Source organism: Schistocerca americana, chromosome 9 (genome assembly GCF_021461395.2).
Source record: "Schistocerca americana isolate TAMUIC-IGC-003095 chromosome 9, iqSchAmer2.1, whole genome shotgun sequence".
In the NCBI taxonomy this organism is placed as follows: domain Eukaryota; kingdom Metazoa; phylum Arthropoda; class Insecta; order Orthoptera; family Acrididae; genus Schistocerca; species Schistocerca americana.
Window position 1 is genome coordinate 26669943 of NC_060127.1, and position 16355 is coordinate 26686297.

The 16355-nt window shown below is 45.9% G+C and overlaps 1 protein-coding gene across 2 annotated transcripts in view; it reads left to right on the forward strand.

Annotated features, from left to right (window-relative positions):
* Window positions 1-1598: 1598 nt before the first annotated feature.
* LOC124551066 (ras-interacting protein RIP3-like) overlaps window positions 1599-16355 on the forward strand; it is a 69688-nt gene continuing 54931 nt past the window's right edge. For both annotated transcript variants that reach the window (XM_047125951.1, XM_047125952.1), the window contains exon 1: window positions 1599-1646. In XM_047125951.1, the coding sequence (XP_046981907.1) occupies window positions 1635-1646 (12 nt within the window). In that variant the 5' untranslated portion in view covers window positions 1599-1634. The remainder of the gene's footprint in view (window positions 1647-16355) is intronic.

Genomic DNA, 16355 nt, shown 5'->3' on the forward strand with positions numbered 1-16355 from the left:
TGTGTATCTTTTTTATTACTCCTACCTGTCAGAGGTTCCAGTCTGATGCGCAATACTTTCATGTTTAGCTGCACTTTATTTATTTACTATGGCCCTCTCTTACATCTGTTCAGGTATTCCACATATTTTGTACCAGCTATTGCCTGCGTCTTCATTAGCTCATCAGTGGTTTTGTTATGATTAGTGACGCTGAGTAGGGAAACTACCATACGTGCTAGAACATGTTGCACTCTCGTGCCTGAAAATGGTTCAAATGGCTCTAAGCACTATGGGACATCTGAGGTCATCAGTCCCCTAGACATCCCAAAGGTGTTCTGTAGGATTTAGGTCACGATTCTGTGCAGCCCAGTGCATTACAGGGATGTTATTGTGGTGTAACCATGAAACGTCCCCTTTGAAAATTAAGAGTGACTGTGCTGGAAAAACTCTTACGTTATTTAATACAGAAACAGCTGAGTAATACACAACGTACTCAGACAGTTCTCTCTTTACTTATTCTGGTCATCACTAAACTGACACACAATATTTTTAGCGCAACGCAATGTGACTTTCAATAATCCCTACAAAAGAATACTTAGAACTACCTAAACCTAAAAAACTTAAGGACATCACACACATCCATGCCCGAGGCAGGGTTCGAACCTGCGACCGTAGCGGTCGCTTGGTTCCAGACTGAAGCGCTTAGAACCGCTCGGCCACACAGGCCGGCCGTAATTCGTCAATCCACACGTTTTTCCACTATTCAATTGTCCAATGTTTACGCTCCTTACATCAAGCAAGCCGTCGCTTGGCATTTACCGGCGTGATGTGCAGCTTTTGAGGAGCCGCTCGAGCATGAAATCCTAGTTTTCTCGTCTCCCGCCTAACTGTCATAGTACTTGCAATGGATCCTGATGCAGTTTGGAATTCCTGTGTGAAACTCTGGATAGACGTTTGCCTATTACACATTACAACCCTCTTCAGCTGTCGGCGGTCACATATCAGTCAACAGGCGAACTCGGCAGACCGCTTTTGTGCTGAACGTGTTCCTTCACATTTCCACTTCACTATCACATCCGAAACAGTGGACCTAGGGATGTTTAGGAGTGTGGAAATCTCGCGTACAGACGTATGATACAAGTGACACCCAATCACCTGACCACGTTCGAAGTCCGTGAGTTCCGCAGAGCGCCCCATCCTGCTCTCTCACGGTGTCTAATGACTACTGAGGTCGCTGATATGGAGTACCTGGCAGTAGGTGGCATCACAATGTACCTAATATGAGAAACGTATGTTTTTGGGGTGTCCGGATACTTTTGATCTCATAGTTTATGTGAATAAGTTCGAGGACCCTTCTAGAAAACTGGAACGGCTTACGTGTGTGTGTTTTCCTCGCGTCGCTCGCTACTCTTCCCTGTGACGGCGACCTCGCGGCTGCAGGCTGGATCGCCGCACAGCCCTACGGGCAGCGTCCGAAGCTGCGGCTCGGATCCCCCCACCGCATCTCGCGGGGACGCCGCGGGCGTGAGAAGCACCCTCGGCCCCCACCACGGCGGAAGGCCTTCCGGCCGCTATATAACCGGTCCCTGGACTCCAGGCGCGCCTCACTGGACCGCAGCCAGTGCACAGTGGACGCAGCCCCATCTCCAGACGCCATGAAGATACCGGTGAGTCTCGAACAGCTGCGCTGCCCCATTAACTTTCTCCGTATCCCGTGACATAGGCTTACCGCTTAGTGCCCCGTACCACCTGCCTCTCTCAAGGTTCGGTTTCCGACCCCGCGCTTGACAGATACCGTTAAAGCCACGGATAAAGGCAATAATGTACATGCAGAATTTCTTTACTTCCGAAAAGTACTTTGTGCCGCACCTAAGCTTATTATCGAAAGTACGAATATAGGAGCCATCAAACGAAATTTGTGACTGGACTGTGGAGTAACGAAGCGGAATGTTGTCTTGGGTGGAGTGTCACTAACAGAGGTAGAAGCAACTTCATGCATGCTTCGGCTAAGTGCTCATAAAGGAAATAGATACCTTCAGTGAGTGCGATCATTGTGGACATTTGTGATTCAAACAGTGTAGATCGGTTAATATATTATATTAATATATTAAGCCATCTTGATCGGAGAAGTCTGATGGGATCCTCGCTGTCCATCGCTTATCGGGACTACCTTAAAAAAAAAAAAAAGATGAGGGTTGAGGGTTCTATTGCTTCGTGCTCTATATAGTCTTTCCCGAACTTGAGAACAACATTCAGAACGTTCACACAACCACGTGGAATTGTCACGAAAGTCCTTCTTCCGGGATGGCCGAGCGGTTCTAGGCGCTTCAGTCTGGAACCGCGCGACCGCTACGGCCGCAGGTTCGAATCCTGCCTCAGGCATGGATGTGTGTGATGTCCTTAGGTTAGTTGCGTTTAAGTAGTTTTAAGTTCTAGGGGACTGATGACCACAGCTGTTAAGTACCATAGTGCTCAGAGCCATTTGAACCATATTGAAATCCTTCTTCAGCATTCTGTTCAACTCGCGTGTCACATCGACTTAAATGTCGGTTCTGTCGTCTAAGCGTCAGCTTCTCGTGGGAATTTTGTATTTTCTCGTTTTGTGGCAGGTTCGTACTGGTAACACCAAGTTTGTTCACCAGTGGTCAATTTCTCCAAAAAAACAGGCGTTGCATTTTAATCAAATTGCGGCAGGTGTCGACGCGTCGTTCCGTTTGTTCGGGAGTCAAGCAATGTGGAATTAACTTTGCACATATTGCGACTGAAAAGTTCAAAAATGGTTCAAATGGCTCTGAGCACTATGGGACTTAACATCTTAGGTCATCAGTCCCCTAGAACTTAGAACTACTTAAACCTAACTAACCTAAGGACATCACACAACACCCAGCCATCACGAGGCAGAGAAAATCCCTGACCCCGCCGGGAATCGAACCCGGGAACCCGGGCGTGGGAAGCGAGAACGCTACCGCACGACCACGAGATGCGGGCGACTGAAAAGTACGGTGAATGATATCAGAAAAGAAAGAGAAGAAGAGTTACAAACGAAGTAGCTTTACCGGCCTTCAGAGTGATCAATTTCAGCTACAACAAACTTCTGACGTCGTGGTAAGGTTATTGCTAACTGAAACTTCCTGGCAGATTAAAACTGTGTGCCGGACCGAGACTCGAACTCGGGACCTTTGCCTTTCGCGGGCAAGTGCTCTACCATCTGAAAGGTTCGCAGAAGAGCTTCTGCGAAGTTTGGAAGGTAGGAGACGAGGTACTGGCAGAACTGAAGCTGTGCGGACGGGTCGTGAGTCGTGCTTGGGTAGCTCAGATGGTAGAGCACTTGCCTGCGAAAGGCAAAGGTCCTGAGTTCGAGTCACACTCCACTGCACTCCACTGCAGAATGAAAATCTCATTCTTACTGCAAACTGTCGGTAAACGCGTCTTCTGGGATCGTTCGAAGCACCGAGGTCACGCGGTATTGGTTATCCGCATCGTTACAGAAAACGAGACCTATTGCTACCAGTACGACTAGGAGGCAAAGCGACAGTCAGTGGTCTTGCGGTCATCGTCTTCCTTGCCACCCAAACAGCGTCGCCTGACAAAATCCAAGTTCAAGATGATGCTGATCCCCTTTCTCGATAGCAACGGCTCGAGGCAGGGAAGACGATGAGCACAGTCCAACTGACTGTCGGATCGTAGCGCCAGCAACAATTTTAATTACCTTCAATGATGTGGATATCCAATAACGCGTTACCATGACGCTTCGAGTGATTCCGCAAAACGCGTTTGCTGGCAGTTTCCAGCAGCCTTACAACTTTTGTCAAAAGTGTGTTACAGCTAATGGGGATTACTTTGAAGGTCAGAAAAGGTATTTTGTTTCTAACTCTTGTTTCTTTTATTGGGTTGGGTTGTTTGGAGAAGGAGACCAGACAGCAAGGTCATCGGTCTCATCGGATTAGGGAAGGAAGTCGGCCGTGCCCTTTCAAAGGAACCATCCCGTCATTTACCTGGAGCGATTTAGGGAAATCACGGAAAACCTAAATCAGGATGGCCGGACGCGGGATTGAACTGTCGTCCTCCCGAATGCGAGTCCGTTGTGCTAGCCAATGCGCCACCTTGCTCGGTTTTCTTTTATTTCCTGAAGCCGTTCACCGAACTTTTCAGACTCACCTTGTACTCTTCTCTTCTTCGAAACATTCTACAGAATGTCCTGAACTGCTGATTTTGAGCTATTGCTCCACTGCCATTTCTGACGCGACAACAATGATACATTACGGCCGCACGTCCACTACCAAACATTGCGTGCTCACTGGTCGAATGCACACCCACTGTTTACAGTTGTTAGTTCGAGCTGCCACCGTAGTTACTGCGCTGGCGATTCTTATACGCCAGGAATAAAATCTCTCTTGGAACGTTGTGGACGAAATACTCGATGAACTGCCAACAGAGTCAATAGTAGGACCACACTTTCTGCGTATTACGCAGTCATCTGTAATGAACAGTATCGGAAAGAAACGTAAGAACTATTGACCTGTTGAAAAGGTTTCAGACTGCTGCAAAGATTGCCCACTTACCTTAACATTCCGTTGGTAAGTTGAATAGTACAGCATTCAGCGGGAACACGAGTGGCTCATCACCCCATTGTTTTACTTTGTAATTAATTCCAACATTACAAAACTTTTAGAGTGAAATAGGCCCACTGTTAGATATTAACATTTTTATTAACATATCGAGCAATCTAATAACGACAATTGCGATATTGTGCTTTTATGAGAAAGACGATATGAAAATTTCTCTTCTACGGCCACTGCAAAGGGGCCTGCCCATTTTGCACGAGCTATTTTCACTTTTCTCTCTTTATGTTTAGAGCACGAATAATGACATCTTGCTTGCTAGTGCTGTTTCATGGATCTGCAGTTTTTTTTGGCAAAGTTAGCAGCCTTAGGAATTTTCACAGTGTTTCGATTTTCGGTTTTAGTTTCCTTAGGTGGTACATTAGGTCATAAAAATCTATTCTTACGGTTGATAATGTTCTTCGATGGTGCCTCCTCCTTCTCTTGCTTCTGATGTTGCAGCTTCAGTCTCAGAATTACGTTCACGTTCTCTTTCTAAATTATCTTCCCCGTTTGAAAGTATGTCATGTCCACTGCTATTGTCGTCGTTCTTCCTCCAAATGGCTCTAAGCACTATGGGACTTAACATCTGAGATCATCAGTCCCCTGGACTTAGAACTACTTAAACCTAACTAAGGAAGCAGGATTCGAACCTCCGACCGTAGCAGCAGCGCAGTTCCGCACAGAAGCGCCTAGAACCGCTCGGCCACAGTGGCCGGCTTTCTTCCTCCCAACCACTTCCCACCAATCGTCGTACCCTGGATCATTCACATTTACAAATTCCATATTTGAAAAGCTTATGAAAGCTACAAGTCTAGCAAAGGAATTTCAGCTACGTGAATTGTAACAGGGGTGACTTAAAAATCTCATGATGGTACGATTTCATTTGGCGGCTGAAGGAAACTGATTAATAGCACTTCAAGCCAGTAACTGATTTATGCGACTATGACAAGGGAATAGATAGGCGTGACACAAAAGTAGAACTACCGTAGCAAACTTTACTAACGAAACAAGCATCATCCCTGTTACCACCGAATCGTTATATATTCGTAAACGTAGAATTGTGTTTTTTGTAAACCGCACATACATGGTATGCTGTTACTTGAATACAAACGAGTCACTCTTATTATCAGTATAGTCTGACAAATGCCAGAGAGTATCAATATCTAGGAACGTGAAATGAAAGGATCACAGAAAGGCTCAAAAGATGTCAGACTGTTTCGTTGGTAGAATACTGGGGAAATGCAATAATTTTACAAAGAAAATTGCTTACAAAGCTGTTGTGCGATCCATTGTAGAATTTTGCTCAGATGTGTTGGACCAATACCAGATCTAACAGAACAAACTGAATGTATGAAGAGAAGAGCGGTTTGAATGGTAACAGGTTTGTCTGAGCTACGATGGAGCAGCATGGAAACGCTGTTGTGATCTGAAGTTTGAAACACACGAGGATGTCGAAAGAAGGTGCAATCGTATTTAACTAAAATGGGACCATTCCTGGAGCAAAAACGGTTTAGAAAGTGGGCATGCGCCACCTACGGAGCTCGATCACACAGTCGTTTGTTCGTTTGTCCTGCATTTAGTTACTTTAATCATTGCATGTCTCTTCAACCTCTGCATGTTTCAGCACTTATTTCAAACTGTTGGCAAGGAAGAAGCGTGCAGTTGGTCCAGCACTCGCAAGACGCTTCAGCACGTGGCTGTAATCGTTCCTGTTGTCTTTCTCCTATTTGTCGTCATCTGTAATGGTTCTAGTAGCAAATACATTGCAGTTCAGGTGATTTGTAATACTTTTTTGAATGCAGATTAGTCACAAGCTAAAAGTACGTACCAGAAGAGGAACCGAACCACTCATTACCAAATTCCTTTCCCTACAACTATACCTAGTGTGACAGGCCACTTTTAAATGACCGATGCCAACGTGTCCCAAACTGGATATCGCGTTGGTTCGTTTTGGCTCATCAACGAGAGCTACAACGACGCGTTCTTGTGGCGGTTCGAACGCTTGAAGCCGGCCGTTGTGGCCGAGCGGTTCTAGGCGCCTTAGTCTGGAACCGCGCGACCGCTAAGGTCGCAGGTTCGAATCCTGCCTCGGGCATGGATGTGTGTGATATCCTTAGGTTAGTTAGGTTTAAGTAGTTCTAAGTTCTAGGGACTGATGATCTCAGATGTTAAGTCCCATAGTGCTCAGAGCCATTTTCTTTGAACGCTTCAGGTTTGTGTCATCTGGATTCTAGAGGATGGGCTAGCCACATACTAAAGAGATATAGAGGAGACAACAATAAACAGCATGCAAGAATTTTTTTCCATCGCTTGTAGAATGACGGAAATCATAGGAGATAGAAAGGTGATTTCGCATAAAGCTAGACAGCCTCCTATATTCATAGTCGACAGCCTGCGAACAGTGGATGCTGGCGAACACGTAGATTTCGTCTTCCTAGATTTCCGTGACGCGTTTAACACTGTACGGCGACGTAAACGGTCAAAGCACCACTATACGGAGTACCTTCGGAGAAATGTTAGCCGGCCGCAGTGGCCGAACGGTTCTAGACGCTAGAGTCTAGAACCGTGCGACCGCTACTAGCGCAGGTTCGGATCCTGTCTCGGGCATGGATGTGTGTGACGTCCTTAGGTTAGTTAGGTTTAAGTAGTTCTAAGTTCTAGGGGACTGATGACCTCAGATGTTAAGTCCCATAGTGCTCAGAGCCATTTTAAGCATTTACAGCAGGATTAAGATCACATGATCAAGCATGGCTACAGTGGTATCGTGGAAGAGGTGACTGGAAAGTGGAATGGTTTTTAGTGATCAGAGTAGGTCCTGCCTGTATCGCCTAAATGGACAAAGACATGTATGGCGTATGACAGGTAAACGGCCCATTTCAGAGTGCATTCGCCCACGACGCACAGTTGCCATCTCAGTCTTTAGGGCAGGGCCGGCCAAACGCTGCACAGTGTGCAGACGTGCGGAAGTGCTGCACATGTGCGCACGTGTGCGACAGCGACATCTGTTATTAGACATGTGTCCTAAATGAACGGCGGTGGCTCCACGTCCCTGTTTATGTGGTACACGCAAGAGCTTGTTTGTGAACGATTTTTCTCGGTGATGAAAATGAATAAATCAAGGTTTCGATCAAGCATAAGTGATGAAAATCTTCGCAACTGCATGCGTTTGTCAATGAGCCGTGCTTTTGCGCCCGATTTTAACCATATCATTTCTCATGACGAGTGATAAACGTGTTTGGATTTACTCCTTTCTTAATTAAAAATTATTGTTTAGTAATTGTGCATTATTGCCCCATTCTGCTCCATGTTACATTATTATCAGGAAAATTGGTCGTTAAACCGATTGTTCCAATGTATACTTACATTTAGGGTTTTTTTTAATGTGTGGAGGGCTACGCTCAGCTGAAGTCGATAAAACATAACATTCATCTAATAGTCGGTTATTATGGAGATTTCAGACGGAACAGATGAAAGATATAGCAATAATGGTATTGAAATAACAGGTGATCATCGAGAGGTCTGCGGTTATCATTCTGTTCAGAGGTCAGTGAGACAGAAATTATGTGGGTGTAACTGAGGGCACCGAGAATTAGTTATAGGAAACCTTGCATTAGTTTAATGTTATTTGAAATCATGAATAAGGTTCGTTGGAAGTCGCTCTCTTTCTTAAATACTAGATCAAAAACATTACGCGTATTTACGCGCCGTCAGTCAAGCTGCCTTAATAAAAACCCACGGTTGTTAACTGTACTGCTTGTCTTACTGGTTTAAACTGTTAACATAAAAGTAGACGCCTCAATGAGTAGACTGTGACAGTATTTTAAATGTTTAATACGCGAAATACCTTCCAATGGTTGGCTTGCAAGCTGTGGAAAGAGCACTAGACTGCGCCGGTACAGAGTATCCCAGCAAGTGGATAAAGCGACATCTGTGCGTAGAAACATGCACTACATGAACGCTGACGGCTGCGGCGTGCACGCTGTGACCCGTAAGTTGCACATGTGCAGCAGCACCGCACGCGTGCAGAATTTCTGGCCGGCCCTGCTTTAGGGTGTGGGTAGGTGGGGGGAGGGGGGGGGGCATGGACAACAGTTACAATTCACGATTACATTTGCACAGGCCGTTAACGCCGTGCTGCTACCATTTGTTCGACAGGAAGGTGATGTACAGAAAAAAATCACGACGAAACCCCTCCTGCTGCAAGACACGGTGCCCTTCGTCGTGTACAGCAAGCGCCCTGGTCAGCAACATCACCACAGCTACCACCGATTAAATACTTACGGTACATGATGGAATGGAAACTCACTCGTTCTCCAGAACTACTGCCAAACTGGAACAAAAGGTGCAATATGTTTGAGATAATCTATTGGAGGATGTCATTCGTCACCTTTATGATCGCTTGCATGCGACAATATACGTCTGCGTTGCCACCAGTGTGCTGATGCGACGATTTGGGCACCCTTTTTGGAAATTTGTGGTAAGTTCCTATGCGACCAAACTGCTGAGGTCATCGGTCCCTAGGCTTACACACTACTTAATCCAACTAACTTACGCTAAGGCAACATACACACTCATGCCGGAGGGAGGACTCGAACCTCCGACGGGGGGAGCCGCGCGAACCGTGGCAATGCGCCTAAGACGCCGCGGCTACCCCGCACGGCGGGCATCCTTTATTGTGGCGTGTATAATACGATAGATGTCAGTTCATTACCATTCTACAACCATGAACCACGTTTGCCTCACTTGTCAATAAAATGACCTCATCGTCGAGGGTGTTGCATACTTTTTCTGCATTGGCTTTATGCAGGGTGTTACAAAAAGGTACGGCCAAACTTTCAGGAAACATTCCTGACACACAAAGAAAGAAAGTATTTTATTACTTCTCTTCAAATCACATTAATCATGGAATGGAAACACACAGCAACAGAACGTACCAGCGTGACTTCAAACACTTTGTTACAGGAAATGTTCAAAATGTCCTCCGTTAGCGAGGATACATGCATCCACCCTCCGTCGCATGGAATCCCTGACGCGCTGATGCAGCCCTGAAGAATGGCGTATTGTATACGAGCACGAAGAGTCTCTACATTTGCTCCCGGGGTTGCGTAGACAAGAGCTTTCAAATGCCCCCATAAATGAAAGTCAAGAGAGTTGAGGTCAGGAGAGCGTGGAGGCCATGGAATTGGTCCGCCTCTACCAATCCATCGGTCACCGAATCTGTTGTTGAGAAGCGTACGAACACTTCGACTGAAATGTGCAGGAGCTCCATCGTGCATGAACCACATGTTGTGTCGTACTTGTAAAGGCACATGTTCTAGCACCACAGGTAGAGTATCACGTATATAATCATGATAACGTGCTCCATTGAGCGTAGGTGGACGAAACTAAAATGAGCTCTAACATGGAAATTAAGCGTTTCCGGACACATGTCCACATAACATCTTTTCTTTATTTGTGTCTGAGGAATGTTTCCTGAAAGTTTGGCCGTACCTTTTTGTAACACCCTGTAGATGCAGGAATTTTTCGGACGCACATGCCCTGGAATGAGAAATAGGACAGTCACCTTTAGGCCTTCCTGCTGTTCACTCCGTTCTGCGCTATAGTCAACAACATCGACTGCGAACGGTCTCATGGATCTCTTTATATTATGCACGACAGCATTTATATATACTGCAAACGGGAATCGTCCTATTGCGATTTCTTGGTGCACTCCTCATATTGCCTGTACGTCTGTTAGTCACATTGAGAGCGACGTTTTGAGTTCCAGCTGCAAGAAAGTCCGGAATCCAATTACACATGTGGTCCGGAACTCGGTAAGCTCCTATTATATTCGCTAATCGACAATGTGAAGATATAAGAAAACCTTCCCGAAAGAACGCGACATCATCCTGGGGGCCGATGTTTACGGCGCTGAGAAACTCACGGGCCCGCAGACAGAGCTCTGTTTCGCAAGTTTGTGGAACCCATTTTGATTTTCAGTGATTTTTGTGATTTGTCACTCTCCTAAACGTCACAATGAATGAGAGTAGAACGTATTCCATAATTTTACGAGAAACTGAAATCAGCGATATAGGCCTTTAAGTATGAGCATCTGTCCTGTGACTATTGTTGGAAATGGGAATAAACTGCGCTTTTTCCGGTCGCTAGGGACCCTGCGCTGCTCCAGCGATCTACGATAAACTACTTTTAGAAGGGGAGCAACTTCTTCCTCGTAATCTCTGTGGAAGATTACAGCCGTCGCACCTGCTTATGATGCGTTTCAACTATAAAGCGAGTGTAGTTACTTTTTCGTTCCGCGATCACTCTCTCAATATCTGCCATTTAGGTCGGCTAAATAAATATATCTTAATCGCACAGAAATCGTTGTAACGTCCCCTTAGAAAAATTATAAATGACTGTGCTTAAACTGACACACAATATTTTTAGCGCAACGCAATCTCACTTTCAATAATCCATACAAAAGAATGGCCCTGACTAACATTAACCTACACAAATCACTTACCTCACAAAAATCTTCTTTACTCGAACTACTGCAATACAGCGAGCGCCACTACTGCCAGCTAAATAAGATTCAAACTACTGAAGGCACTAACTACTGATGGGCACAGTTAGCAAATGAAAGATTTTGATAGAGAACAGACAATGTATTTACCTTAATAGTGTTCAAAAGTCATAATATATATATATCAGTTCATGACATCCAGTCTTACAAATTTACTGTCTCTGATGGACACACGTCCAGATCATCCGCTCTCAAACTCCACCATCTCACTTCCCCACATCCACCACTGCTGGCGGCTCACCTCCAACTGCACAAGGCTACGCGCTGTTCACATCCAACTGCCCAACACTACAATGGCGACTATTCCAACAATGTCACCCAGCCACAGACTGTACACAGCACAGCCTGCGATTTTAATACAAAGCGCTACGTGGCATCACCAACATAAAAATCTAAACATCCTCCTTACAACGTCTAGGATTACTGGCAACAGTGGGCAAAGCGAAACAGCCAACATGGGCTTAGATTGGTATCTCTAGGGGATCTATCAGTGAACAGTGGCATATGCAATACGGGATACTTGAGGAAAATTGCGGACTGTCTTCTCCGTCTAAGTGAGACAATTATCAGCAGTAGAAAACAACCACTTTGGTTTTAGGAAAGATACAGGCGCCAGAGAGGCAATTCTGACGTTGCGGTTGATAATGGAATAACGAAAAATCAAGACACGTCCATAGGATTTGCAGACCTGGAAACATCGTTAGATGTGAAATGCTGCAAGGTGTTTCAAATTCCGAAAAAAATAGGAGTAAGCTATAGGGAGAGATAGGGAATAATAAGGGTGGACGACCAAGAAAGATGTGCTCGGATTAAAAAGGGTGTAAGACAGGGGTGTGGTATTTCTCCCCTATTGTCGAGTCTATACAACGGAGAAGTAATGTTAGAAATTAAAGGTAGGTTCAGGAGTGGGATGAAAATTGAAGGTGAAAGAATATCAATGATAAGGTTTACTGATGACATTGCTGTCTTGAGTGAAAGTGAAGAAGAATTACATGGTCTCCTCAATGGAATGAACAATCTAATAAGTACAGAATATGGACTGAGACTAAATCGAAGAAACGCGGAAGTAATGAGTAGTACCAGAAATGAGAACAGCGAGAAACATAACATTCGGAGTGATGGTCTTGAAGTTAAGGAATTCTGATGCCTAGGCAGCAAAATAACCAATGACGGACGGAGCAAGGGAGAGATCAACAGCAGACTAGCACTGGAAAAAAAGGGCATTCCTGGCCAAGAGAAATCTACTAGTGTCAAACATAGACCTTAATTCGAGGAGGAAATTTCTGAGAATTTGGAGCGCAGCATTGTATGGTAATGAAACACGGACTGTGGGAAAACCGGAACAAAAGAGATCGAAACATTTGAGATGCTACAGACGAATGTTGAAAATTAGGTGGACTGGTAAGGTAGGGAATGAGGAGGTCCTGCTCAGAATCAGAAAGGAAAGGAATATGTGGAAAACACTGGCAAGGAGAAGGGACAGGATGATAGGACATCTGTTAAGACATCAGGGAATGACTTCGTGGTACTAGAGGGAGCCGTAGAGGGCAACAACTGTAGAGGAAGACAGAGAGTGGAATACGTCAAGGAAATAATCGAGGACGTAGGTTGCAAGTACTACTCTGAGATGAAGAGATTGGCACAGGAGAGGAATTCGTGCCGCGCCGCACCAAACAAGTCAGAAAACTGATGAGTCAAAAAAAGAAAAAAAAAGAAAAAGCGGTGTTGTACGTTTCTAGGGACGTGTCCCCTGAGAAGTGACCTTTTTTTTCAGATTCTCAAGTTATGAGAAAAACACGTCACACTTCTGTGCATTTGTTGGCTTTCCGTCCATTCATCAGTTGGTTACGAAGACATACCGACGCCTTGCTTCGAAAGCTGCTTGAGCGGTGGGAGATGTGTGGGGCCGCGAGAGAAATCTACGGTGATCGGTGGTGTTCTCCGCGGCCGGTGACATTCTCGCGCGGTCTGTCCTTTACGGGGACGCGCCACCACTCCGGTGCGGATGAAATCACCACGTCCCGTGCCTGCGCGATCTCTCCCTGCGCTGCGACGAATCGGCTGTCCAGCTTTCTCCGCGCACCTATCGACGTTGTCGCTTTGTGAGTGGCCTCAGGACCCCCAGGAGGCAACTGGGCAACATTATCGCTCTCATTCTGGAAAAAAAATGGCAATTCGGTTGTAACGGAGACATCATTGCACCTCGAAATGACGAAAAAAATTCTGTTTTCAAGCACGATCGCAAATAATTCCAACGAGAAATTGCCAGTTTCCGTGGTCACTTGTCATCTTTATATTTACTAGACGGACAGTAAGTGAAAATACACCACTGGCCATTAAAATTGCTGCACCACGAAGATGACGTGCTACAGACGCGAAATTTAACCGACAGGAAGAAGATGCTGTGATGTGCAAATGATTAGCTTTTCAGAACATTCACACAAGGTTGGCGCCAGTGGCGACACCTACAACGTCCTGACATGAGGAAAGTTTCCAACCGATTTCTCATACACAAATAACAGTTGACCGGCATTGCCTGGTGAAACGTTGTTGTGATGCCTCGTGTAAGGAGGAGAAATGCGTACCATCACTTTTCCGACTTGGTAAATGTCGGATTGTAGCCTATCGTGATTGCGGTTTATCGTGTCGCGACATTGCTGCTCGCGTTGGTCGAGATCCAATGACTGTTAGCAGAATATGGAATCGGTGGGTTAGGAGGGTAATACGGAACGCCGTGCTGGATCCCAACGACCTCGTATCACTAGCAGTCGAGATGACAGGCATCTTATCCGCATGGCTGTAACGGATCGTGCAGCCGCGTCTCGATCCCTGAGTCAACAGATGGGGACGTGTGCAAGACAACAACCATCTGCACGAACAGTTCGACGACGTTTGCAGCAGCGTGCACTATCACCTCGAAGATCATGGTTGCAGTTACCCTTGACGCTGCATCACAGACAGGAGCGCCTGCGATGGTGTACTCAACGACGAAAGTGGGTGCACGAATGGCAAAACGTCATTTTTTCGGATAAATCCAGGTTCTGTTTACATCATCTGATGGTCGCATCCGTGTCTGGCGACATCGCGGTGAACGCACATTGGAAGCGTGTATTCGTCATCACCATACTGGCGTATCACCAGGCGTGATGGTATGGGGTGCACGTCTCGGTCACCTCTTGTTCGCACTGACGGCACTTTGAACAGTGCACGTTACATCTCAGAAATGTTACGACCCGTTTCTCTACCCTTCATTCGAACCCTTCGAAACCCTACATTGCAGAAGGATAATGCACGAACGCATGTTGCAGGTCCTGTACGGGCCTTTCTGGATACAGAAAACGTTGGACTGTTGCCCTGGCCAGCACATTCTCCCGATCCCTCACCAATTGAAAACGTCTGGTCAATGGGGGCCGAGCAACTGGCTCATCACAATACGCCAGTCACTACTCTTGATGAACTGTGGTATCGTGTTGAAGCTGCATGGGCAGTTGTACCTGTACATCCCATGCAAGCTCTGTTTGACTCAATGCATTTCTTGTTGGTGTAGCAATTTTAATGGCCAGTAGTGTATGTTCGTGAGGTAAAAGTGAAGGTATATGGGTAACGTCAAAATTAAAACGTGTGTCCTACAATGATATCATACGGCAAGCGGGAAGCACTAGTTAAGTCCCTACATCTGTACTCCGCAATCCACCTTGCGGTGAGTGGCGGAGGATACTTTGCGCATGACTGCCACTTCCCTCTAGTTCCTGCTCCTGCATTGGCGTGCGATAACTACAATTTCTGTCAGTTCAGTGTGACCTCGAGTACGTCTACAGTTACCTTAGCAGAGGTTGAAACTACCGCTTGTCAGTTGTAGGGTTCTTTTTATTTAAAACACAACCGGTTTCCGGTTCTTACTTGCCCATCATTAGGTATTACCCAGAAAATAAACAAAAGTGTGGAGCTAATAATGTTGCGATCTGCAATGCATACTTCCGACTCTCTATGAGAAATAAGTTACATTTACATCCGCCTGAAGCAACTGCTATCGCTGCATCACGCGTTGGTCCCCTGCAGGTTTCTGCTACTTTCCTCTACACGGCACCATTGTCATAGAACGACGTGGATTCTGATGTCGTGTGCACCACGGCGAGCAAGATGCCGACTTGATTAGGACTTGCAGGAGTGCAATTCAATATCCTGTCTCTCCATATAGATTTTCTGTTTGTATTGTTTTCGTAAATTCCTTAAGACTTGTCCTTGTAAAAAATGCGGAAGATTTCTTTACGCTACCTAAGCATACGTTGATGACCTCATTTTCGATGACATGCTACACTGAACTCTTCCTTCCATGTATGGACCGCACATCCTCAGAATCCTCACAGCGAATCGTTGTTTAGGATTTCAGATGTTCGTCCCATTTCATTTTATTGTAGCAAAAATGAAATCACGGTGTGGCATTGTTGGTCGGGAGGTCCCATTCATGTTAGGCCGCCAAGTCTTCTTTTAGTCGGCGCTACATTGGGTGACTTGCGGCCGATGATGAGAACGAAATAGCGATGAGGACAAGACAACACTCAGTCCCCGAGCGCAGAAAATCTCCAACCCGGCCGGGAATTGAACCTGCGCCCAGTGCATGGGAGGTGAGGTCGTTACCACCCACCTAAGCAGGCGGACGTGTTATTGTAGTACCCCCAGGTGATGAATTTTGTGACATACTCCAATAACTTGTACTGGCCTACCTTCACCACGTGGATGCTGCAATCTCTCCTATTGCTGCCTAAACGCACTGCCACGATCAATGAAAGTGTAAAGACCTTTTCCTACGCCCATCCAGTATTCTTCACCTCGTCGAGATACGTGAACGCGAGGCGATACAAAACTGTTGGGTTGGGTTGGGATGTTTGTGGGAGGAGACCAAACAGCGAGATCATCGGTCTCATCGGATTAGGCAAGCGCGGAGAAGGAAGTCGGCCGTGCCCTTTCAAAGAAACCATTCCGGCATTTGCCTGGAGCGACTTAAGGAAATCACGGAAAACCTAAATCAGGATGGCCGGACGCGGGATTGAACCGTCTCCCGAATGCGAATCCAGTGTGCTATACACCACTGTTATTAGAGTCAATATTTGTTGCTAATGCCTGCTCTTTGCACTAATTTGCGTGTATATTCCGGTTACACAAATCTTTTAAAGTATCTTTCTTTAAAAAGTTTAAATACGACTTATTAG